Source organism: Zea mays, chromosome 3, assembly GCF_902167145.1.
Source record: "Zea mays cultivar B73 chromosome 3, Zm-B73-REFERENCE-NAM-5.0, whole genome shotgun sequence".
Taxonomy (NCBI): Eukaryota; Viridiplantae; Streptophyta; class Magnoliopsida; order Poales; family Poaceae; genus Zea; species Zea mays.
In genome coordinates, this window is record NC_050098.1 from 193,126,153 (window position 1) to 193,149,578 (window position 23,426).

Below are 23,426 nucleotides of genomic sequence, written 5' to 3' on the forward strand. Positions count from 1 at the left end.
TCTTCCCCCTTCCCCTAACAGCCCCTAGATCCGCTGCCGCCGCGTCTCAGCGCGCCGCTGCTCTCGTAGCTATTCTTCCTCTCCCAGCACCAACCATTAAGCTTCTCCCATCCCCGACATCCAACCTCCCTTGCCAAACCTGACGCAGGCCCCTACCCGGCTGGATTCGCTCCGTCGTCCTTCCCCCCTTCGCCGCCTTCGTTGGATTTGTCGTTGTCGCGGCCTTCCAGTCGGATTCTCCATTGTTGCGTCCTTTTCGGTTAGATCTGTCATCCCTTTGGCCGGATCGCCGTGTTCCAGGCTAGATCCGTCGCTGTCGTGGCCTTCCCGACCAGATCCGCCGTTACCCCTTCTATTTTGCTGTGGGCACGACCACCATGACCAGCGCAGACGTGTGCGCTGTTGCCGGCCTCCCTGGCGAGGCTCCTCAACATCCGGACGATCGAAGAAGCAAGAAGGTCAGCCTGCTAGTGCTCTTTTGTTGTGTCGCCCTGCCGACTGTTGACGCTCGAACGTCGACCCCTCACGAAGAACAGGCTACTACTACATGTCTCCAGACCACGGCCACCTCGACTTTGGCTACCTTGGCATCCAGGGGCTATCGTCTTCTCGAGGTCCACACCAGTCTGTACTCCAGCCTCAACATTCGCACCCTTACAACGCTATGATTGTGGGAGGATTTGAACCCGTCAACTCCTATCTTCGGCTTCTACTCCAGTCTCATCGTGTGAGGTGTTCACGTTGCGACTATCCCCTTCTCTATGCAACATATCAATACTTCACAGTCCAATACACAGTGGTACCATAGCACATATGAGAACGACCGGAAACCGGGTCTTAGACATATGCTTTAGCGTGGGATAAACAAGAGGTTTTTTTACCCCAAGCCTAAAATTTGTTGCCACGGAGAGTCAAACTCAACACTTAAGAGGTGCTACTTAGACCACCTAACTAACTTGACTAGATGCTCCTCGGCTAGATGCTCTTTCGCCGGTTACGCCGACTAAACAGATGTATTCACAAGCTATAGAACATCAGCTAATTGTTCTAGGCTATGTTTTAACTTCTCGAACACAACGTGAATAGTCTATCCACAACCTCCACAGACGACAGGAGACCACGCGAAGTACCACCCGAGTTTGAATAGTTTTCAGCCTACATAAGCAAAATCTTTCTACAAGTCTTTTATCTAGGACGATGTTAAAACTTCCTGCTTTAGTTGTCAAATAGCTGAGAGATGTATAAGTGCCTACAACTTCAGCAAAAGGCCAATTGGACTGTGATCGCTGAGCGCTACATCTGGCAGAGTGTAAGAATCATGGACCTTGTCGGCAATAGACTCTGACGCAAGAAAGTAATCCAGTCTCCAGCCTGTTAAAATTTAGAACAAAATGTGAAAACAGATCATTCTACATTTCCAGCAATAAACAAAAAAGCCTACGTAAAGAAGACATAGTTCTATTACTACTAGTAGTAGGCTGTTCAAAATAATACTCCCTCCATAAATATAATTCGTTTTAAACTAAACTTATATTTATTAATTAACCTATAAATATAGTTTATATATATGTCTACATTTATTATCATTCATTCGAATATGTATAGAAAAAAGGGTCTGAAAGAACTATATTTTGAGACGAAGGGGGTAATAATTACTGTTGATAGTGTCACCCCAAAATAATGAGGCCTAGGGACTGCTCTCCAGAAACAAAGGGTATCGTGCAAAGGCAACTACATTTGAGAAATTAAGCTGCTGCATAATCACCTAAAACACAACACAGTACCTTTGTTGGTAATGCGCTGGTTTTCACCCCAGAAAGTGTAGGCCACTGCATTCGGGTGTTGTTTACGGAATGTATCAACGAGGCCTTTTCTTGAGAAGTTGACCTCAAATGACTCTCTCTCTTCAATTGTGAAACCTGCAGCCTCGGTTTTTGCCTGAAAAAGAGATTTGAAATGAGTTATCCACCTAAAGGCTACAACAAGGGACTGGTGCAACAAGAAAGCGAACGGAAAGTAAACGGAAACTAAAATAAACTGCTTTATGCACGGATAATATCTTATAGCAAACAGGAGCCTTCCTTATTTAACTTTTAGCAACAGTGCATATTCAATATCAAACTACGGAGAACTGATAAGTTCAAGGCTATGTTTTGATGTCAGGTTCTGGATATGCCTGTTTTGTAGTATATCTTTCAGAGTTCTCTGCTATGTGTTTTTTCTTTTGTCTTTGCTGAAAAAGTTTATGAATTTGGTGTACCTATGATTCTATGAATAATGGTACTAGCATGCTCATGGACAAATCTCTCTCTCTCTCTCTCTCTCTCTATATATATATATATATATATATATATATATATATATATATATATATAGAAAAGTTATATTGTAACCCTAACAAGAATATCCTAGCACATTAGAAAAGTTATATTGTAACCCTAACAAGGGAAGATGTCAATAAACACCTTTGTTTCTCTGAAATTTTCGCAGAATGAGAAACCACACGTGTCAGAGGACCAAAAAAGAAGAGAACAATGCTCACAAGAACTTAAAAGGCAATTATGTTTCACATCTAATTGCAAAAGGACCTCTAGGGTGGTCTGAGTAGTACTCCTTAGGTCCTGAGTTCAAATTTCAGTGAAAGCGAATTTCAGGCTGAGGTTAAAAAAAGTAACTCGCTAGTTCCTCTGGTTGTGTGCACACGAGACAAACTGATCTATGAGGCGGAGGATCCTCGTGTAGGGGTTGTGACTTTGGGAGGGCTCAAAGCACAAGTAAAGATCTGGCCTATACGGGGCGCACCCTCATGCTACACGGGAGTTAGTTTTCATGACCTTTCTCGGTTGGGGCTCCGATTAAGCTTCTTCATATAATACCGTGGGACGGTCTTTCCCCTAACAGCCAAGTTTTTTTTCATATCTAATGCTCTTTTAGTAGAGAACAATACTTAGACGAGTAGAACATCCTAAACAAAACTTGTTTCTAACTAAACCATGGTATACCTGGCTACCATGCTCTCTAGAGAAGATACAGCTCTTAAGTGAAAGAATGTACTAAAAACAGGAGGCATGTCTCCTCAAAAAGGAAAAAAAAAATAGTCTGCAATTCCCCTTAAAATTAACACCTAACAATGTAAAATAAAGTCTGCAATTCCCCTTAACAAAATTGGCACCTAGCAATATACATATATGATAGATCCCCAAAAAAATCCACTGGTCTTTTATGGTATCCTGTCATTGAGAACCATGAAAACAGAACAGTAACATGTGCAAACGTTTGGGCAATAATTTTCTAAGAAAAGGGTGAGCGAATACACTTACTTGAGGATTGTGAATGTCAATACTTTGACGAGCACAGTTTAGATCCCCAGCAACAATTACTGGTTTAGAACATTCCAGTTTCTGCAGACCAAAAGGCAAAAGCACATCTCAGTTGCACTTTGCAAAGTTATATTTGAAGGGACAAATTGTGAAGTTGGAGTACAAGCCATGTTGTAGAACAACACATCAACAACAGCAAAAGCAACAGCAACAACAACAGTCTTTTAGTCCCGAACGAGATGGAGTAAGCTAGAGTTGAAACCTAATATAAACCACAAGTCAAGGTTCAAGCACGTAGTTAGCTATTTTCCATGTACTCCTATTCAACAGTATATTCCATCTTTTTTAGTCTCCTTTTACTGTCTTTTACCATATAAACTTCGATCTTTCCCTACCCTTATTTCCATTGCTATCACGTCTTAGGATCGCAATACACACTTATGACATTTCAAACAATCTCAACCGGTGTTTGACAAGCAGGTTTAGAACAACATATAATAAGAATAAAAAGCACAATACAATTCCTCAATTAGCATAAAAAATAACAATGGGTGATGCCAAATAAGGACATTGGAAAGCTAAGTGGATGCACCTTTATGAAGTCGCTAAAGCATGGATCCCAATCATTGATCCTGTAATTCTGAAGACCAAGAAGCAACAGAACAAAATTAGATATCCTAAGCAATTGCAGTACAACATAATATGAACACTAACAACATGAAGGAAGAATAGCTTTTACCAGTCTACGTAAACCACGGCCAGAATTTGGGACATAAGCATTGACCAAGTAAAAATCATCAAACTCCAAGGTAATAAGCCTGCCTTCCTGATCATGCTCTGGTATGCCAAGCCCATATTGAACTGAGATTGGTTGTACCTGTTAATGCATACAAAAGAACACGGAAAGTGAGGTTAGATATATACTATGTATCAACTGATAGTATTGGGTTCAGAAGATTTATTGCAATGCTGCTATCCACTGACTTTTTAGTCAGTACAAAAGGGAGATGCTGGGCATTAACCACAGGAAGAACATACCCGTGATATAACAGCAGTTCCTGAATAACCAAGCCTTGCAACACTGCATGACCAACAGGTGTAATCATATTCATGTACCAGGTTTTTAAAAAGGTCAACATTGCGCTCCTGAAAAGAGAATGGAAACCTGATCATGGCATTGGTATGTGTGCATCATAAAGAAAGATCACCATATCATGATATATTGGATTATTTAGAAACCCCATGTACACATCAAAGCATCCCACTGCCCAGGACGAAGCTGTATATGAGGGAGCAGCAATGGAAACACCAAAACAACTTGCCTCCAAGTGTGTCTCTTGAAGACATAAGACGTCAAAGTTCTCTCTGGCAACCAATTCATCTGCAGAAAACCCTGACTGTACAATAGCTTGCAGTCCATTAACGTTCCAGGACAGAATCTTCATAGAATTGGTATCAGTGCTAAGTGGTGGAGGCCTCATTGTCCTTGGATTATAAGCAATCCATTGTGGTCGTCTCTGTTTGTGGGTAAGGTGAGTCCAGGGCTCAGACTTCCATGCAGAGTGACGCATAGATGTGGAGCTCATGTTCGCTGCACACCACCTCTTGGCAGGGTAACCACGCTGAGAAGATGTGGAGTTCATGTTCACCACAATACGCTTGATTCCTGGAATCAGATAGACACGACTGCAGAAGGAGGAGTTCAGTACATTGGAACTGACAAGGCATGCAGATAAAAAAGAATGTAGATGACAGTTGATCAGAAAACACTGTAAATCTGCCATCAAGTGATTCTAAGCAGAAGAATCCCAAAGCAAAATGCCAACTTCATATACGGAACAAAGGTGTGCATATGCTACCCAGTTCACCATTGACCAAAAACAATCCCATAGATTAAATAAGAAAAAATAGTACTCAGGTGCACCTTTCTTCAGCCAAAGGTATGCATCCGTGGTGCAATAAAGTTAGAAGAACAGCTTATGGCAGCTTTGGGTGAAGCTAACTGTCGTAGCAAAAACACATGGGTACCAAAGGTACCTGCAAAAGAATTGCTAAGGGAGTGAGGAATGAACCATGGCACGTAGAGTATGTCTACCAGATCATGACATTATGAGCCTAGCACACAGATTTCTAGAGGTTCGAGTCACAGAGTGCGAATACCCTATGTCTTGCTGATGATGGATGTGTACAAAGTTACAAGCCTCAAGCCAGAGAGGGGAAAACTTCTACCAAGAGGAAGGATAGACAAGTCAAGCTAGACTAACTTCTCCTATAACCAATTGGCAGGATTGCTTTCTTGACTTGAATTCGGTGGATCCTAGGACGTGAGGGGCCTCAAAGGCTATTATGCCAGATGTCCCGAGGCGCAAGGGGAACTGGGGGCTTATACTGTTCGATGTCCTGGGGCGTAAGGGGCCCCGAAGGCTTTATACTGGTAGATGCCCCGAGGCATGAGAGGCCCCGAGGGCTTATACTGCTAGGCACCCTGGGCACGAGGAACCCAAGGCTTCTGCATGCCACGTCATGTGGTCTATCAAACTTAGTCAGTGTCACCCTTGCATGAGCCTTAGTTACTGCCGAAGTTCTTCATTACCTGTGGAGGCCTCCTGATATAGAGTTCGAGAATAATGCCCTTCTATTGTGGGTCCAAGAGTAGTAATTGAAAATCTTGATTTAACTAAAACAGGTAACCTAGTTGGGGATGTATCTCAAGGAGAATATATAATAAGGGGTGGTCAGGTAAAAAGGTTACACAACCTATCTTTGAGGGCTCTGGATTGGAGATAGCAGAAAGTTGGGCGTTTAGGGGAGGCAATTTATATTCAGGTATCTCTGCAGTTTTCAAGAGAGGATGAAATAGCAAGTTTGGAATCAACAACTGGAATTGAATGCTCAACAGGTGAAGAACATGCAAAAGGGGTGACCAATGTGGACAACTTTTTTTTGAATGTAAGTTAGCGTAGGGGAGGTCCCTACAATATTTATATTGAATAGTAAATATTTACATGGGGGAAATGTTAATCGTAAAGAAGTTGGTGGGTGGGGCAGATTACAATTGGTCTAGCCAAAGCCTAACAGGATTTGCTAATGACGATTTCAATTTGTGACTTATGAGTAACATCTCCTGAGTAAACAGGGACTTGCATCTTGTTATTGTGGGCGGAATGCTTTCAAAGATCCACCCATTCCTGATCTTCCATATGCAACAAAGCATTGTTATGTTTGATTCCCTGACCATGGCACTTTCTGTCTTTTGATCCTGCTAACAGCAGTGTGCGGATTTGAGGGAAGGGACGCCATAATCCCAAGAAGTTCCCAACACCTTTTTTTGCAAAGTTGCGTCGTAGGAATAGATGAGACAAGGTTTCATCCTTCTACAAGATGCAGTTTTCACACTTATATGAGTCTAACTCCATCTGTCTTCGGCGAAGCATGTCTTTGGTGTTCAAACGACCTTTCAAGAATAGCCAGAAGAAGAATTTTTGTTTGGCTTGACATTTGGAGTTCCACAACCAAAGGAATACTGGATGAACCTGCATGTATCCCATGAAATGTTTGTACGCCTTACTGAAAGGGAAATAGGGTCAAACCTTTTCCTAAATGATTTTTGTGATTGAATTGCCCAACACAAATAATTGGACTAACTAGTTTGCTCTAGATTTTAAGTTCTACAGGTACCAAAGGTTCAACACAAACCAATAAAAAGTCCAAGAAATGGTTCAAATAAAAAGGAGCAAAACCAACCGAAGGCTGCCCTGGTCTGGCGCACCGGACAAGTGTCCGGTGCACCAGGAAGATCAACTCTGAACTGCTCAGCTTCGGGTTTTTGGGAGCCAGTCCGCTATAATTCACCGGACTGTCCGGTGTGCCAAGCGGAGCAACGGTCGCCAGCGCAACGGTCGAGTTCAACGGTCGGCTGACAACGCTACAGTGCGCGGACAGTTCGCGCAGAGTCAGAGCAGGCGCCAGAAGGCGCACCGGACAGTGAACAGTACCTGTCCGGTGCACCATCGGACTGTCCGGTGGCCCCACCTGTCAGAGCTCCAACGGTCGAACCCTAACGGTTGGGTGACGTGGCTGGCGCACCGGACTGTCCGGTGCGCCCATCGACAGCAGCCCCTCCCAACGGTCATTTTGGTGGTTGGGGCTATAAATACCTCCAACCACCACACTTCAAGGCATCCAAGTTTTCAGCCAGCACATTCAATACAAGAGCTCTAGACTTCACTCCAAGACACAAAAGCAAAGATCAAATCCTCTCCAAGTCTCAAACACATTCCAAAGATTTAGTGGCTTGTGAGAGAGACATTTGTGTTCATTTGAGTTCTTGTCTCTTGGATCGCTTTTCTTCTTCCCCATTCTTGTTTCTAAGACATTTGTAATCAAAGCAAGAGACACCAATTGTGTGGTGGTCCTTGTGGGGACTAAGTGTCCCAATTGATTGAGGAGAAAAGCTCACTCGGTCTAGGTGACCGTTTGAAAGAGGGAAAGGGTTGAAAGAGACCCGGTCTTTGTGACCACCTCAACGGGGAGTAGGTTTGCAAGAACCGAACCTCGGTAAAACAAATCACCGTGTCACACTCTTCATTTGCTTGTGATTTGTTTTCGCCCTCTCTTTCGGACTCGCTTTTATTTCTAACGCTAACCCCGGCTTGTAGTGATGCTTAAAGTTTATAAATTTCAGATTTGCCTATTCACCCCCCCCCTCTAGGCGACTTTCACTTATAGGATGAGTAGTGTTGGCTTCCCCATATGTACTTTCACTTATCGTTGTGGTCGAAATTTCAGGGTTCTTGTAACATAGGGAGCAAACACAGATACTGTTGACATGCTTCTTGTGATAACAGAAGATGAAACATCTCATGAGTGGATTGTAGGGCCCTGGCTTGGAGAAGAGTGATGTTCGTATTGGCCACAAAGAGAATAATTCAGGGTATAACTGAGAAGTAGTTGGTCCTTCCATAAATCATGCCATACCTGGACAGAACTCCCATTCCCTGCAACAACCTTCGAGACTCCTTTAAAGGAGGTTAGTGTCTTCTGGATTCCCAATGTGGACAACTCAAATGGGGGAGATTCAGTTAACACAGAAAGGGCCTGCCAGCAAGTCTATGGAAATACAAGGACAAACAAATGTTCACCCGGAAGAAAAGAGACAGATAACAGGGTTTTGATAGGGAAAGAGGGGGTTTTATAACGAGAACCAAAAGGGGCAGCTCCGGATTAAGCAGGGAACACAAAATATTGAGTTAACATGAATGTCCATGAGCTAGCACCAGTTGATAGACAAGGTCGTTGATAACCTCCCGAAATGGAAGGTCTCTCTGATGAATCGAGCAGGAAGACTCACAAAAACATCAGTTCATACATTTGTCTACCTTCTGCTGGGGCTAGTGGAGGTATCCTTGTGGCTTGGAGAAGACATGTTGGGGTTTCAGGCCAGAAAAGACAGGACACTCACAGTGTCTCAGTTCAGTTTTGCAGTGAAGATAGAAGTGCGTGGTGGCTTACTTGTGTGTATGGCCCTCCAAGAAATAATGAAAAGGATAGTTTTTTACAAGAACTCAGAGATATTAGAACTGCTTGCCCTGGACCTTGGATGATAGCTGGAGACTTCAACCTCATTTTTAAGGACTCTGATAAGAATAATGCAAATCTGAATAGAGTCATGATGAGAAGGTTTAGAGGGCTGATCGAGGATCTTGCTCTTAAAGAAATTCCTTTGCATGGGAGGAAATTTACTTGGTACAACCATCAAGAGACACTTGTTCTAGTCAAGCTAGACCGTGTTCTTTGTTCAGTTGACTGGGAACTGCTCTTCCCCAATGTTTTACTTCAAAGTGCTGCTTCCCAGGATTCTGACCATTGCCCCTTGCTTTTGGGGCTTAGGGATAATAAATCTGGAAAACGAAGGTTTCACTTCGAATCCTTTTGGACCAAGTTGGATGGTTTTCAGGAGGTTGTTCATTCTGGATGGAATGCAGTGATACCGGTCCCTTGCCCCTTTAAAACTGTAGAATTGAAGCTCAAAGAAACCGCCAAAAGGTTGCAGGCTTGGAGCGAAAAGAAGGTTGGTCACGTGCATTCTCAACTTGCTTTGACCAAAGAAGTTCTCCACAGACTTGAAATGGCTCAGGATTTTAGAGTGCTCATTCAGGCTGAGATTTGGCTCAAAAACCGGCTGAAGAAGCAAGCTTTACTGCTTTCCTCTCTCAAGCGCACCATGGCTAGGCTCAGATCTAGAATCTCCTGGTTAAAGGAGGGAGATGCTAATACAAAACTGTTTCACCTTCATGCTCGTCATCGCAAGAGGAAGAATTTTGTGGCTAGGCTGGTGGATGGGGACTATACCCTAACAAGTCATGTTGAAAAGGCTGCTTGTGTGGATCGCTTCTATACCAACCTTATTGGAAAATGTGTTGATCGTGATAGGGTGATTGATCTCGAAGCCCTGGGATTGCCTTCTTTTGAGCTGTCTGAGCTTGATGCCCCCTTTTCTGAGCAAGAAGTGGAGGATATCATTAAAAGGATCCCTGCTGACGAGGCCCCTGGGCCTGATGGTTCTACTGGTCGCTTTTACAAGGTATGCTGGCCTATTATAAAAGTTGATATGATGGCTGCAATCTCCGCTATTTGGGGTAGGAAGTTTGATAATTTTGGGCGCCTTAATTCTGCATATATAACCATGATCCCAAAGAATGATGGAGCTGAAATGGTGAAGGATTTCAGGCCTATCAGCCTTGTGCATAGCTTCGCTAAGCTGATCACAAAGATCCTAGCCAATAGGTTGGCTAAAAGGCTTAATGAGATGGTGTCACCTAACCAGAGTGCGTTCATTAAAGGTAGATTCATCCAGGACAATTTTATGTTGGTTCAACAAACCTCAAGACTGCTTCACCAACAGCATAAGGCTTCTTTGCTCTACAAGTTGGATATTACTAAGGCTTTCGACTCGATTTCTTGGCCTTTCCTAGTTGAAGTATTGAAGCAGCTTGGTTTTGGTCAGATTTGGAGGGATATTATTTGTGGTTTGTTGACCTCTTCCTCTACTCAAGTGATGCTGAATGGGTTTCCAGGACAGCACATCATCCACCGGAGAGGACTTCGGCAAGGGGATCCCCTATCTCCTTTATTGTTTATTCTTGCCATGGACGTCCTAGTATATATGTTTTCCAAGGCAGAGGAGGAGGGTTTACTCCAGCAGTTATCCAACAGGAAAAAGCTCCATCGGATCTCCTGATATGCTGATGATGTTGCCCTTTTTGTTCACCCATCAGCAGCAGATTTATCTATCACTCTTGGCATTCTTCAGCTTTTTGGGGATACCTCTGGGCTGCACAATAATGCCCAGAAATCTAATGTCATTCCTATCAGATGCTCAATGGAGGATATGGTGGAAACCCAAGGTCTGCTGCCTTGTGGAATATCTTCGTTCCCCTGCCGTTATTTGGGTCTTCCTTTATCCTTGCACAAGCTGTCTAGGCAGCACCTCCAACCTTTTATTGATAGAATTGCTGACCAGCTATCAAATTGGAAGGCAGACTTATTGACGAAGGCAGGGAGAAGAACCCTAGTTCAGCATGTTCTTACCAGCATGACGGTTTATATGGCAATGGCAGTGGATATCCCACAATGGGGTTTAGATGCCATTGACAGATTAAGGAAAGGTTTCCTTTGGCGAGGTCGAAAAAAGGTAAATGGGGGGCACTGCCTTGTGGCTTGGAGAAAGGTTTGCCGCCCTCCTCAGCTTGGTGGGCTGGGTATCTCCAGTTTAAAAGAACTCTGTTGGGCTCTTCGAATGAGATGGTTATGGCTGTCTAAAACAGACCCCTCCAGGCCCTGGATTGGTCTCCCAATGAAAATCCCAAAAAAGGCCACTTCCTTCTTTAATGAGGTAGTGCTCACTGAAGTTGGTGACGGGGCCAGCACCAAATTCTGGAAAGACAAGTGGTTACACGGTAAAAAAATTGCAGACCTGGCACCTAGACTTCTAGCTACAATTCCTAAGCGGATTGTGAACAGCAGAACTGTGATTGAAGCTTTGACTAACAGAAAATGGATTGCCGATATAAAAGGGGCTCTCTCAGTGGGTGTGTTGATTGATTACCTTCAGCTATGGGAGATGCTCTCAGCCATTGAGCTGTAGCCTGGAGTTGAAGACAGACATATTTTCAGTATTGCCCCAGATGGAATGTATTCTGCAAAATCTGCTTATAATGGACTGTTCATGGGTTCAGTTTCCTTTGGACACATCACAAGGGTTTGGAAAACCTGGGCCCCGTCAAAGTGTCGTTTTTTCATTTGGCTTGCTGCCCATAATAGATGCTGGACATCAGATCGTTTAGCTAAGAAAGGCCTAAACCACCATGAGAAATGTCTGCTTTGTGACCAAGCTGAAGAAACCCTTGATCATCTTCTTGTGGTTTGCTCCTTCTCGAGAGTCTTTTGGTACCAGCTTTTCTGGAAATTTGGGCTTCACACCCTAGCTCCCCAGCCGGCGGTCACCTCCTTCTTGAATTGGTGGGAGGAGGTTTCAGAGGTGGTCTCAGGTGTCACCAGAAAAGGCCTTAACTCCCTCATTATCCTGGGTGCTTGGACTATTTGGATTCATCGGAACAAATGTGTCTTCGATGGATTGTCTCCTTGCCTCACCTATATCCTTGCTTGGGCAGACAAGGAGAGAAGTCGTTGGGAGGCAGCTGGGGCGAAGGCCCTATGTTCTCTGGCTGCTTCTGCAGCTGCTCCCTAGAGTGGTGTGTTGTTTGATGAGTTCTGTTTTGATGAGTTCTGTTTTGTATGCTATTTTCTGGCCCCCGTGAGGAGGCCTGCTGTTGTTTGGTCTATTTTAAACCTTTTTCCTATCTTCTTAATATATAAAGGGGCGCAGCTCTCCTGCGCGTTTTCGAGAAAAAAAAATGGAAGGCCTCTCTAATGAATCGAGCAGGAAGGCTCACAACAGTGAAGACGGTGCTCACTGCTATCCCATTTTATCTTATGATAGCTTTTGATCTTCCAAAGTGGGTAGTCAAGACCACTGATAAGAAAGGGAGAGGTTTTCTTTGGGCCGGTAGAGATAAGGCAAATGGTGGTTATTGCTTAGCCTAGGGAAAGGTTACTAGACCGGCTTCAATTGGGGGAGACTGGGCAACCACAATCTTGAATTGTTGAGCTGGGCACATGAACTAGATGGCTTTGGTTGGAAAAAAACTGAGACTGCTCACCCATGGGCTGGTCTGCCCATCTAAGTCCATCAAAAGGTCAGCGCTTTCTTCCACATGGCAGTACAATCTAATGTGGGGAATGGACAAAACACTCTTTTCTGGACTGATCAATGGTTGGGGGCAGTCAATCGGTACACTAGCTCCCAACCTCTCAGCAGTAATTCCTAAGAACATCACCAAAAAGAGAACAGTTGCTCAAGCGCTATTGCAGACATAAGGGGCAGACTATCAGTCCTAGTACTAATTGATTACCTCACTGTTTGGTGTTAGAATACCCGTCTGTAATGGGTCTGGCCCAGTCTATTTAATATAGCACCCAACCCCTGTTAGGGTTAGGGTTTCCAATATGGTATAGAGCCAGACTTTTTTTCCTCTCCCAGTCGCCACCTCCCCTGCCCAGCCGCCAGTGCCTCCCTCCCCTGCGCCGCCGGCGCTCCTCTCCCCTCTCCCTGCGCCGCCGGCGCCCCCCTGGCCAGCCGCCGCCACCCCCTTCACCTCCCTGCGACAGCCACCGCCAAACCCCTGGCCGACGCCCGCTCCGCCGCCTGCGCCCGCGCCACGCGTCCTGCCTCCGCCGCTCTGAGCGCGCGCGCGCTCCCGCTCCTCCTCTTCCTCGCGGGGCTCGCCTTCCTCCGGCCGCCCGCGTCGCCGACGTCAACCTCCGCGTGCAGCCGCCCGGCCTTGTCCTCCTGCTCCGCTACTGCTGCCATGGATCTTCCGCCACCGTCCGAGCACCCCGCCGCAGCGGCCCTGGGCACGACCGCCGCCGCGGGACTGGGCGTCGCCCCTGCCGTGTCAGGTGCGGGCGCTGTCGGGCTGGGCGCGGCCAATGCCACTTAGCTGGCCGCTACCGTAGCCGCCGGCCTGCGCACGCGCGCCATCGACGACCTCGCCACAACCCTGGCCGCCGCCGACCTCGCTGCTGCGCACAGGACAGCCGCAGCCACCTCCGCTGGGCACCACAACGCCGCCGGGGCTCCCACCGTGGCCAGCGCGCGTGCTGCCGACCTCGCTGTTGCGCACAGGACAGCCGCAGCCACCTCCACCGGGCACCACAACGCCGTCGGGGCTCCCACCGCGGCCAGCGCGTGTGCTGTCGGCTTCGTCCCCTCCGGGTTTGGCCTCCCGGGCTACCCGACGTGCGTTGGCGCCCTCACCGGTCTACCCTCGCCGACACGTCTCACCGGACACCCACCCCCTGGGTTCTCCACCACTCGGTCGCTCGTCGCCGACGCCACCTGGGCTTCTCCGCCGCCCTCCACCAACTCCACGTTGGCATCTACCATCGCCGCCATCCAGGCTGCCCTGGCCGCCTCGCAAGAGCGCGAGCGCGCCGCGTCCCACGCTCTGGAACAGGAGCGCACCCTGGTCGCCACACTGACCGTCTAGATGGCCACTGTGCAGTGTCTCGTCATCAGCCCTCCTCCGGTCGACCAGGGGACACCACCGCCCACCCCAGATGCTCCCCACGCCTCTGGACTCAATGCTGACCACATCGCCGCTCTCCATGCCCAGACGGCCGGACTACAGAACATCCGGTCCCTCGTGTCCGTCGTTCTGGACCCGACGTCCTCCCACTACCCTCGCTGGAGGGGGCAGGTCCTTTTCACCTTGCGGCGCTACGCCTTCGACGACGTTGCCACCCCGTCGTCCCGGGCCTGGTCCCTGATGGACTCCGTGGTCCTCTCCTGGCTCCATGGAACCATCACTGTCGAGCTCCAGGACATCATCCGCGACCAGGCGGACACGGGTCGTCAGGCATGGCTCGCCCTCGAAGAACAGTTCCTCGATAACTGGGACGCTCGCGCCCTGCACCTCGACGCCCAGTTCCACCTGTTCTCTTAGGGGGACCTCTCCGTGGACGAGTACTGCCGCCAGATGAAGGGCATGGCAGACTCTCTCCGCGACCTCGGCGAGCCTGTCGCCGACCGGACCTTGGTGTTGAACCTTCTGCGTGGCCTCAACCCCCGCTATGGCCACCTGAAGGCTCTCATCAAGAGAACCGTTCCAGCACCATGCGCGGCCCCACCGACCACGCCTGCGCCTCGCGCGGCCCCGCCGACCCCTCCTGCACCATGTGCGGCCCCGTCGACGCCCACGGCTCGCTTCGCCGACCCCGCGCTCGTCTACCACCGCCGCCGCCACGTCACTACCTCGACACCTGCCGACTCGGGCCCGTCGACGAGCCCGGTGCGCTTCGCCGACCCCGCCGTCGTCTATCACAGCCGCGCGTCGGCCACGCCCGCGGCCCCCGACGTCCCGGCAGACCGCCCCAAGCCACCGATGTACCACTCGGTCGCCATCCACCGCGACCCCGGGCACGTCCACCCGATGGTGACCCGACGCGCCGTCGCCGTTCTTCGACCTGTCGACTGGCTGATCTTGGCAGCTGATACGACTACACTCCACCGGATGCCTCCCCGGTCCCCTCCTCCGTTCGTACCGCTCTCGCCGACCCACACTGGCGACACGCTATGGAGGAGGAGTACGCGGCCCTCCTGGCCAACCACACCTGGGACCTGGTGCCGTGTCCACCAGGCACCAACGTGGTCACCGGCAAGTGGCTATTTCGCCACAAGCTCACCTCGGACGGCTCCCTCGACCGCTACAAGGCCCGTTGGGTCCTTCGGGGCTTCACCCAACGCCCCGGAGTGGACTATGACGAGACCTTCAACCCCGTCGTCAAGTTTGCCACTGTTCGCACCGTCCTCTCCCTCGCCCTCTCCCGGGACTGGGCGATCCATCAGCTCGACGTCAAGAATGCCTTCCTCTACGGCACTCTGACGAAGACTGTCTACTGCAGCCAGCCCACCAGCTTCGTCGACGAAGCTCGTCCGGATCTGGTCTGTCGGCTGAACAGCTCCCTCTACGGCCTCAAGCAGGCGTCGCGGGCCTGGTACAGTCGCTTTGCTTCCTACTTGGCCTCCATCGGCTTCGTCGAGGCCAAGTCGGACACGTCCCTCTTCATCTACCGCCGCGGCGATGACACCGTCTTCCTTCTGCTCTACGTCGACGACATTGTGCTCACGGCATCCATCGCCGACCTTCTACAGCGCACGATCGTCGCCCTGCAGCGGGAGTTAGCGATGAAGGACCTGGGGCCCCTCCACCACTTCCTCGGCATCACCGCCGAGCGCCGGCCCCAGGGTCTCTTCCTCCATCAGCGCCAGTACGCCATCGACATACTGGAGCGGGCTGGCATGTCTGACTGCAAGCCCTGCTCCACGCCTGTCAACACTCAGGCGAAGCTCTCAGAGGACGATGGGCCCCCGGTCGCCGATGCGACGTCCTACTGGAGCCTGACCGGCGCGCTCCAGTACCTCACCTTCTCTAGGCTTGACATCGCCTACGCCGTCCAGCAGGTGTGCCTGCATATGCACGCCCCGCGGGAGCCTCATCTCACCGCTCTCAAGCGGATCCTGCGCTACCTCCGCGGCTCCCTCGACTACGACCTCCTACTCCGACCATCCCCGATGTTGGAACTCATGGTCTACACCGACGCCGACTGGGCTGGCTGTCCAGATAAGCGTCGATCCACCTCCGGTTACGCCGTGTTCCTAGGCGCCAACCTCGTCTCCTGGGCTGCCAAGCGGCAGCCCGTCGTCTCTCGCTCCAGTGCTGAGGCCGAGTATCGCGCCGTGGCCAAGGGCGTGGCAGAGGCCTCCTGACTGCAACAGCTCCTCCACGAGCTCCACAGTCCCCTCTAGCGCGCCACCCTCGTCTACTGCGACAACGTCAGCGCAGTCTACCTCTCCACCAATCCCGTGCAGCATCAGCGCACGAAGCACGTGGAGATCGACCTACACTTCGTCCGCGAGCGTGTCGCCGCCGGTGACGTTCGGGTTCTCAGCGTCCCCACCACGCTGCAGTTCGCCGACATTTTCACCAAGGGGTTACCGTCGAGTGTATTTTTAGACTTCCGCTCCAGTCTCAACATCTGTACAAGATATAGTTGTGACTTCGGGGGGGGGTTAGAATACTCGTCTATAATGGGCCTGGCCCAGTCTATTTAATAGATCACCCAACCCCTGTTAGGGTTAGAGTTTCCAATATTTGGGACCATGAGGATATTGTGCTTTAGCCAAGGGTGCAAGACCAACATAGTTGGAGGCTTAATAGTAGTGGTGCCTACACCAGCCAATCAACTTATATCGAGTACTTTCGGGGGGAGGGTATTCAATATGCTTTGTGGAAGAGGAATAGGAAGAGTTGGGCCCCTCTTAGGCGCAAATTCTTCATTTGGTTGGCCCTTAAGAATCGTTGTTGGATAGCTTATCGGTTAGCTAAGCGGGGGCCGCCTCATCCCATTGTCTGCCCTTTCTGTGATCAAGAGTGTGAAACAATTCAGCACCTCCTTCTCTATTGCATTTTCACTAGGCAGATTGGCTCCACAGATTACCAACACCAGTTTCTCCTCATAGTGGTATAAAGCAATAAAGGACACTCCTAAAGATAAAAGAAAAGGGCTCAATACTCTTATTATTTTGGTGGCTTGGGAAACTTGGAAGCATATGAACGATTGTGTGTTCAATGGGGTCAACCCAGCGATTGGGACCGTTTTTCTAGCCATACCTCATGAGTGTGTTTTATGGCGTGTTGCTGGAGCCATAGGGCTTTAGGACCTATGTAGGGGGGGGGTCCCTGAGTGCTCCCCAAACCTAGTCCGGTTGTGTTTTGTGTTTTAAGCTCTCTAGCTATCTCCTCCCAATTTGGATGCATGCCATGGTAAGAAATATGTCATGTTTCTTACTTTTACTCCAGAGCAAAGACATCCATGTCCCGTCGTCTCATGTCCCTCGGCCACCAACGAATGAAGCCGGTAGAACCCACAATTCAGAATTTACCCAACGCACTTGCTCGATGTTCCCTAGCATACACACTGTCCATCAAGCCTTTATAAAGATCATCCCTTATTCTTGCCTGGTTAAACAATATGTAGTCCGTCCGCGTAGTCTCTAGCTTGATGTATGTGTCCACTAAAAACTGCTGGAGTAGACGTTGACCATGCAACACTAGTAGGTTGAAAATTCCACGACGCATCTAGAATTGATAGCAGTAGTACTCACGCATCGTAACAAAGAGTTGGCAATTCGAATCCATTACACAATCAAATATATATATATATAGACAATAAATAAAGAACATTATGTCTAAAGCAACACATAAGTAAAAGGTATTGAACATTGGGCAACTAACCTAGGTTGTGGGGATTTGTGGATTCTTGTCCGTCAATTATAGTAGTGTTGACACTGACTTTGGGTATGTTTGAATGTCAACCGAGCTCCCCTCTTGGAAAGAAAAGAGACTAAGCCAAAAGATCGTTGATCGTAGCACCCATGGTAAGGCTTTATCGGATAAAATATGTTGTCATTCCGATTCTGTATAGGGTAACTCCACGGTCAAATTGTCTATGTAACCCACTAACCCAGTCCCCTCAACCCAAACAATTGCTACTTCTCATGACAATGGTGTATTAAATGTTCTTTGGACCTTGTAATATATTTTAAGGTCAATACAGTACTCATCAATATTTCCATATTGTCCAATACTTCTAAAGTCTCATGTAAGGATTTTCCCTTATCATGTTCGCCAATTTGGTCATCACATTCTGATATTTAGCTTTGAAGAGTTCGTCACGCGCAAAACGCATTCGATATGATAGAAGAGGATCATCATCATAGAAGTTCAACTCTAGGTGTTTTGGATCACTTTCTCGCTGGCCAAAAGAGTGTATGCGGTGATATACCTGACCATGCGCTTTGAATGTATAAACATCATCTCTCAAACTTGCGAGATTCTGATCATACTTAGAGTTGAATGTGGTGAATGAAAAGTGTCCATTAAAAAACCTAGTGTTATCCAAATAAATCGTGAATCGGAGTCCCTAGTTGTGACAGCAAGCGAAGCTCTTCAGGTGATTGTGGCATCTCAAGTTTGACCTTCCCCTATTTGCTATAGAAATCAGGAGACTCGTATTGGAACCTTTGTGTGCCACAATGTTGACAATCCAGCTGATATTGCAACATTTGGGTGGCGTCTGGTAGGTTTCTATATACGACATTGTCAGCACCCCTGGGTACGCGTACCCAAAGGCGCTACAAGCAAACTAAGGCCTACGCGGAGAAGACAGTCTATAAGCCCCACCTATAAAGAGGTTTAAGGCAACGTCTCTAAAGAAACAAGTAGACTTGGTTGGGACCCCTGCCACGCGTAACACGACAGGGCCTCCGCCGCTGGGGCCATCGGAGAAGCACCCTTCCACAATGACACTTACTGGCCAGAAAAGGCTCTCGATGTGACACGTGGCCTAGTAAGGCCCACAGACCTCCATGGGGTCCGGGAGCGCCACATGTATCTAAAAGGCTGCAAAGGGCTCCGGTCCCCTCTAGAGGGGGTCCAAATTCACTCCTATAGATGCAGGGCAGGACCAGAAGTCCTCGAGCACCTGGGCGTCAAAGACCCCCGATCTATAAGGGTTCGAACACTCCACGAGCCCCCTGAACCACTGCAAGGACCTTGGTCAAAAAAGACTTCCCAAGTCTGTATAGGATCTGTGAGGACAAAAGAGGGGGGCTTGGTCTCTAATGTAAATAATGGGTAAAATAGCCTTTTTGGGATGATGTTTGGGTTACTAATGTTCCTTTGAAATTGGATTTCCCAAGTCTGTATAGGATCTGTGAGGACAAAACTCGCACAGTAGCAGAACAGAATGTTGGGCTGGGGATGGCTGGAATGTAGGTTTCAAAAAACTTGCAGGGATGGGGGACATGAAGCAGTGGGAGAAGCTTATGGGTACCTTGGAGAACATCCATATCCATAATGATAATGGAGAGGATTCCTTTACTTGGGTTTTTGAAAAGTATGGAGAAGTCTCAACTAAATCCATGTACAGGAACTTATGTTCAGGGGAATGGCTGACAAAAAAATGAAAAAGATGTGGAAAAACAAAGCTCCAATGAAAATTAAAATCTTCATTGATTCAAGATAAGATCCAAACTGGTGTGGACTTAGGTAAAAAGAAATGCAAGGGGGACACAAACTGTTGCCTGTGTGGAGTGCCTGAAACTACTAACCACATTTTCTTCAACTGTTGTCTTTCTAAGACTATATGGAGCTGTTTCGAAGAGGCATTAAGTTGGGATAATACACCAAAATATGTCCAGGAAGTCTTTGATCAGCTAATAGCTATTCATGACAAAAAAATACTAGATTAAACTTTTTAAATTTTCAATTGCGATGTGGGACAATAAGTAACAAAATGGCTATAGAAAAATGATTTATGAATTCTTCTAATGAGGCTTTTTGCAAGATCTTTGTCATACTACAGTAATGGCGCAAACTAGTGAAGGGGGCCAATGTCAAGCTCTTGGAAGACATGGTCAACACAGTGAAAAAATGGTTACAGGTTTTCTGTCGAGAAACTTTTCGTCTAGAAATTGAAGGGGCCGTCTATAACTGTGTGGGGTTGGGGACTTCCATATGGGAGACCTGTCTTTTGTTTGCTTTCTTCTCTAAACCTGGATTCCCGGATGGGAGGCCCAGTAGTGCAGCTCAGCCTTTTCTTGTTTCTTCTGGTCCTTTGGACCTGCTCTTTAGTTTGTTAAGGTCTGAGTTGGTTGTTTTGCTCAAGTCTGGGGTCTGTTGCGTTCAGAGTGTTATTGTAGTTCTGGTTGGCCGTTGCTGTACACGGCGCGCCTAGTTGTTATGCTTCGTAATCTGGTATCTCGCGCGCTCGTCCTCGCCGCCCACCGGTCCTGGTCGTCCGGCTCCGGGGTGCACTCGCCCACCGCGACCTGCTACTACCGGATCTGCCTCAACAAGCTGCTGACGTACCTCCACGCCGCCGCCGACGGGGATCGAGTCTCACTGCGCCCGCATGGCCGCGTGCCGCCGCCGTGCCGTCTTCTATTGGCCACTACCTCACGATCTCGCTCGCCCTGGCGCCACCAGGCTACCGCGGCCGCCAAGCCGTCCAGCGCGACTACGGCGGGGAGCAACGTGGGCGCCCTCATGTGGAGGGTCGTCATCCACAGCGACAGCGAGTGGGTCACCATCGACATCCGTACGATTTCACACCTTCTAGTTCAAGCCTTCAAGGGAAACCGCCCAGGACATGGGGCTACAAGGAAAATTCAGCGCCAGCGTTATTCCTTAGCATTCACGGATGGATTTGTGTGAATATATGATCACAATTCACAATACCCTTCCTGGCAAAGAAAAATCTGCAAGTTTTGACACCCTAAACTCGTCGAGGAAGAAAGAAATCACTTCTAATTATAGGACATAGGAAAGGCATCCCAGACAGGCTACAAAGAAAATCCATCGCCGCCGTTTCCCATCTAGAATTCACGGAAACTTCAATTCGACAACAGAAAAATGAGCTTAGAATATCCGTAAAAGCAAGCAAGCAATCGCAGAGAGAGAGAGAAGGAAAGAGAAGGACGCACAGGCTGAGATTGGTACAGAAACCCGCCGTCTTGCCGATGATGCCGCCGTTGAGCAGGTGATTTTTTTTCTTCTTGTTTTGTAAAACCCGCAGGGCAACCTATGGCCTATGGGGACCTTGGCGAAAGTGGCTCTCGAGGATATGTGTAGATCTCGGCGTCTCTTTCGCCGGAGGCTCGGAAGTGACTCAAGTCGTTTTTACTGACATCTGTTACTCCAAAGTCGCATTACTCCAAAGTCGCAAAAGGCAGAAATAAAATTGATTTGTTGGCTCTTTACTATTATTTATTATTTATGGGTAATCGTATTGAATACGGACGGATACTATTTATTCTATATTTGTTTTTATATATTTTTTTATTCAACTTTGAATTAAATACAGATATTATTAAATTGTTTCGTATAAGATTTGAAGGATATCGACATCTCAAATATCTACCTTTGAGAATATAGATAGAATGAAATACTGAGTATCCGGACTCAAATACGGATTAGATTTCAGTCTTTTTAAATGGATTAAATTTGAATACGTATAATATCTGTACCATTTACACTCTAATTATTTCATCTACGCCGATAGCAAAAGAGACAACTATGGTTATATCCTTCACTAGTTTTATAATTGTGATTTTATCCTCTTTTTTAATTTTGTAATTTCATCCATTGATTTTAAAAATAAAGCTACTGCTTGGCCTCTATCTCAATGTCGTTAGTAAAAATTAGAATTAATAATTAAAATTTTGAAATGTGAAAAGAAATAGGTCAAATGTCTGAACTACCCTTTTTTATTTTTGTGTGGACGCAACCCTAACAAAGATAGAATCACACTTACATAATACAATGAAGGGTAAAATTATAATAAAATTAAAATGCATGGATATGTTGTCTTTGCACAACAGATTTAACCCCGTCAACTACATATAACGGCGCAAGGTGTGATAGAGTTTTGTTTTCAAAACAAAGAGGTAAAATCATAAAATTGAAAAACGAAAGGTAAAAATACAATTGCAAGACGACTGAGGAGTATAATAACAACTATCAGAATAGCAAATTGCTCCCAAAGCTTAAAATCTGCCACCCTACCTCCTTAGCTACTCTTTGACATAGTTCAATCAGAGTATTACATCGGTTTATCTTTTCCAAACCAAATTCCCTGTAAAAAATTGAAAGGGAAATAGGCTTACACCTTTTCCTAAAATAATTTTGGTGGTTGAATTGCCCAACACAAATAATTTGACTAACTAGTTTGCTCTAGATTATGAGTTCTACAGGTGCCAAAGGTTTACAACAAACCAATAAAATGACCGAGAAAGGATCCAAACATAGAGAGGAAAAGTCAGCCGAAGTGTCCCCTGGTCTGGCGCACCGGACAGTGTCCGGTGCACCAGGGACTCCAACTCTGAACTGCTCACCTTCGGGAATTCTGGGAGCCACTCCGCTATAATTCACCGGACTGTCCGGTGTAGCACCGGACAGTGTCCGGTGGGGCACCGGACTGTCCGGTGTGCCAGCGGAGCAACGGCTACTTCTCGCTAACGGTCGTCTGCAGAAGGCATTAAATGCGCTACAGTGCACGCCAGAGTCAGAGCAGCGTCAGAAGGTGCACCAGACAGTCTACAGGACCTATCCGGTGCACCACCGGACTGTCCGGTGGCCCAGAAGACAGAAGCTCTAACGGTCAGAATCCAACGGCTGGGTGACGTGGTAGGCGCACCGGACAGTGCCCGGTGACGCACCGGACTGTCTGGTGCGCCATGCGATAGCAGCCTTCACCAAACGGCTAGTTTGGTGGTTGGGGCTATAAATAACTCCAACCACCCAGCATTCATTGCATCCAAGTTTTCAGACTTCCTACACCTTACAAGAGCTATAGCATTCAATACAAGATACACCAAAGAGATCAAATCCTCTCCCAAGTCCATAGATCATTCCCAATCAAATAGTGACTAGTGAGAGAGTGACTTGTGTTCATTTGAGCTCTTGCGCTTGGATTGCTTTTTTCTCATTCTTTCTTGTGATCAACTCAATTGTAACCGAGGCAAGAGACACCAATTGTGTGGTGGTCCTTGTGGGGACTTAGTGTCCCGTTTGATTGAGAAGAGAAGCTCACTCGGTCTAAGTAACCGTTTGAGAGAGGGAAAGGGTTGAAAGAGACCCGGTCTTTGTGACCACCTCAACGGGGAGTAGGTTTGCAAAAACCGAACCTCGGTAAAACAAATCATTGTGTCTCACTCTTTATTTGCTCACGATTTGTTTTTCGCCCTCTCTCTCGGACTCGTTCATATTTCTAACGCTAACCCGGCTTGTAGTTGTGCTTAAAGTTTGTAAATTTCAGATTCGCCCTATTCACCCCCCCTCTAGGCGACTTTCAATTGGTATCGGAGCTCGGTGCTTCATTAGAGCCTAACCGCTCGAAGTGATGTCGGGAGCATCCGCCAAG

At 47.6% G+C, this 23,426-nt stretch overlaps 1 protein-coding gene across 2 annotated transcripts; it reads right to left on the bottom strand.

Annotated features, from left to right (window-relative positions):
- Positions 1-812: 812 nt before the first annotated feature.
- LOC100191243 (uncharacterized) lies at positions 813-21,136 on the bottom strand. 2 transcript variants are annotated; one of them, XM_020549428.3, is made up of 9 exons: positions 20,989-21,122; positions 20,375-20,660; positions 4,643-5,006; positions 4,359-4,466; positions 4,060-4,197; positions 3,913-3,960; positions 3,321-3,401; positions 1,785-1,938; positions 813-1,371 (listed from the first exon to the last, which is right to left on the bottom strand). In XM_020549428.3, exons 2-9 carry the CDS (start codon positions 20,599-20,601, stop codon positions 1,250-1,252), a joined length of 1,242 nt encoding a protein of 413 aa, XP_020405017.1. In that variant the 5' UTR covers positions 20,602-20,660; positions 20,989-21,122; the 3' UTR covers positions 813-1,249. The 2 variants fall into 2 exon arrangements, with proteins under 2 accessions (XP_020405017.1, NP_001130149.1); NM_001136677.1 differs by lacking the exon at positions 20,375-20,660 and having other exon boundaries at positions 814-1,371; positions 20,989-21,136.
- Between the last annotated feature and the right edge of the window lie 2,290 nt (positions 21,137-23,426).

Coding starts and splice junctions, on each gene's coding strand:
- LOC100191243 (XM_020549428.3), bottom strand. CDS start 20,601: ATGTCGATGGTGACCCACTCGCTGTCGCTGTGGATGACGACCCTCCAC. Junction 4,467..4,642: donor TTCAAGAGACACACTTGGAG/GCAAGTTGTTTT, acceptor TTCTCTTTTCAG/GAGCGCAATGTTGACCTTTT. Junction 4,198..4,358: donor GAACTGCTGTTATATCACGG/GTATGTTCTTCC, acceptor ATGCATTAACAG/GTACAACCAATCTCAGTTCA.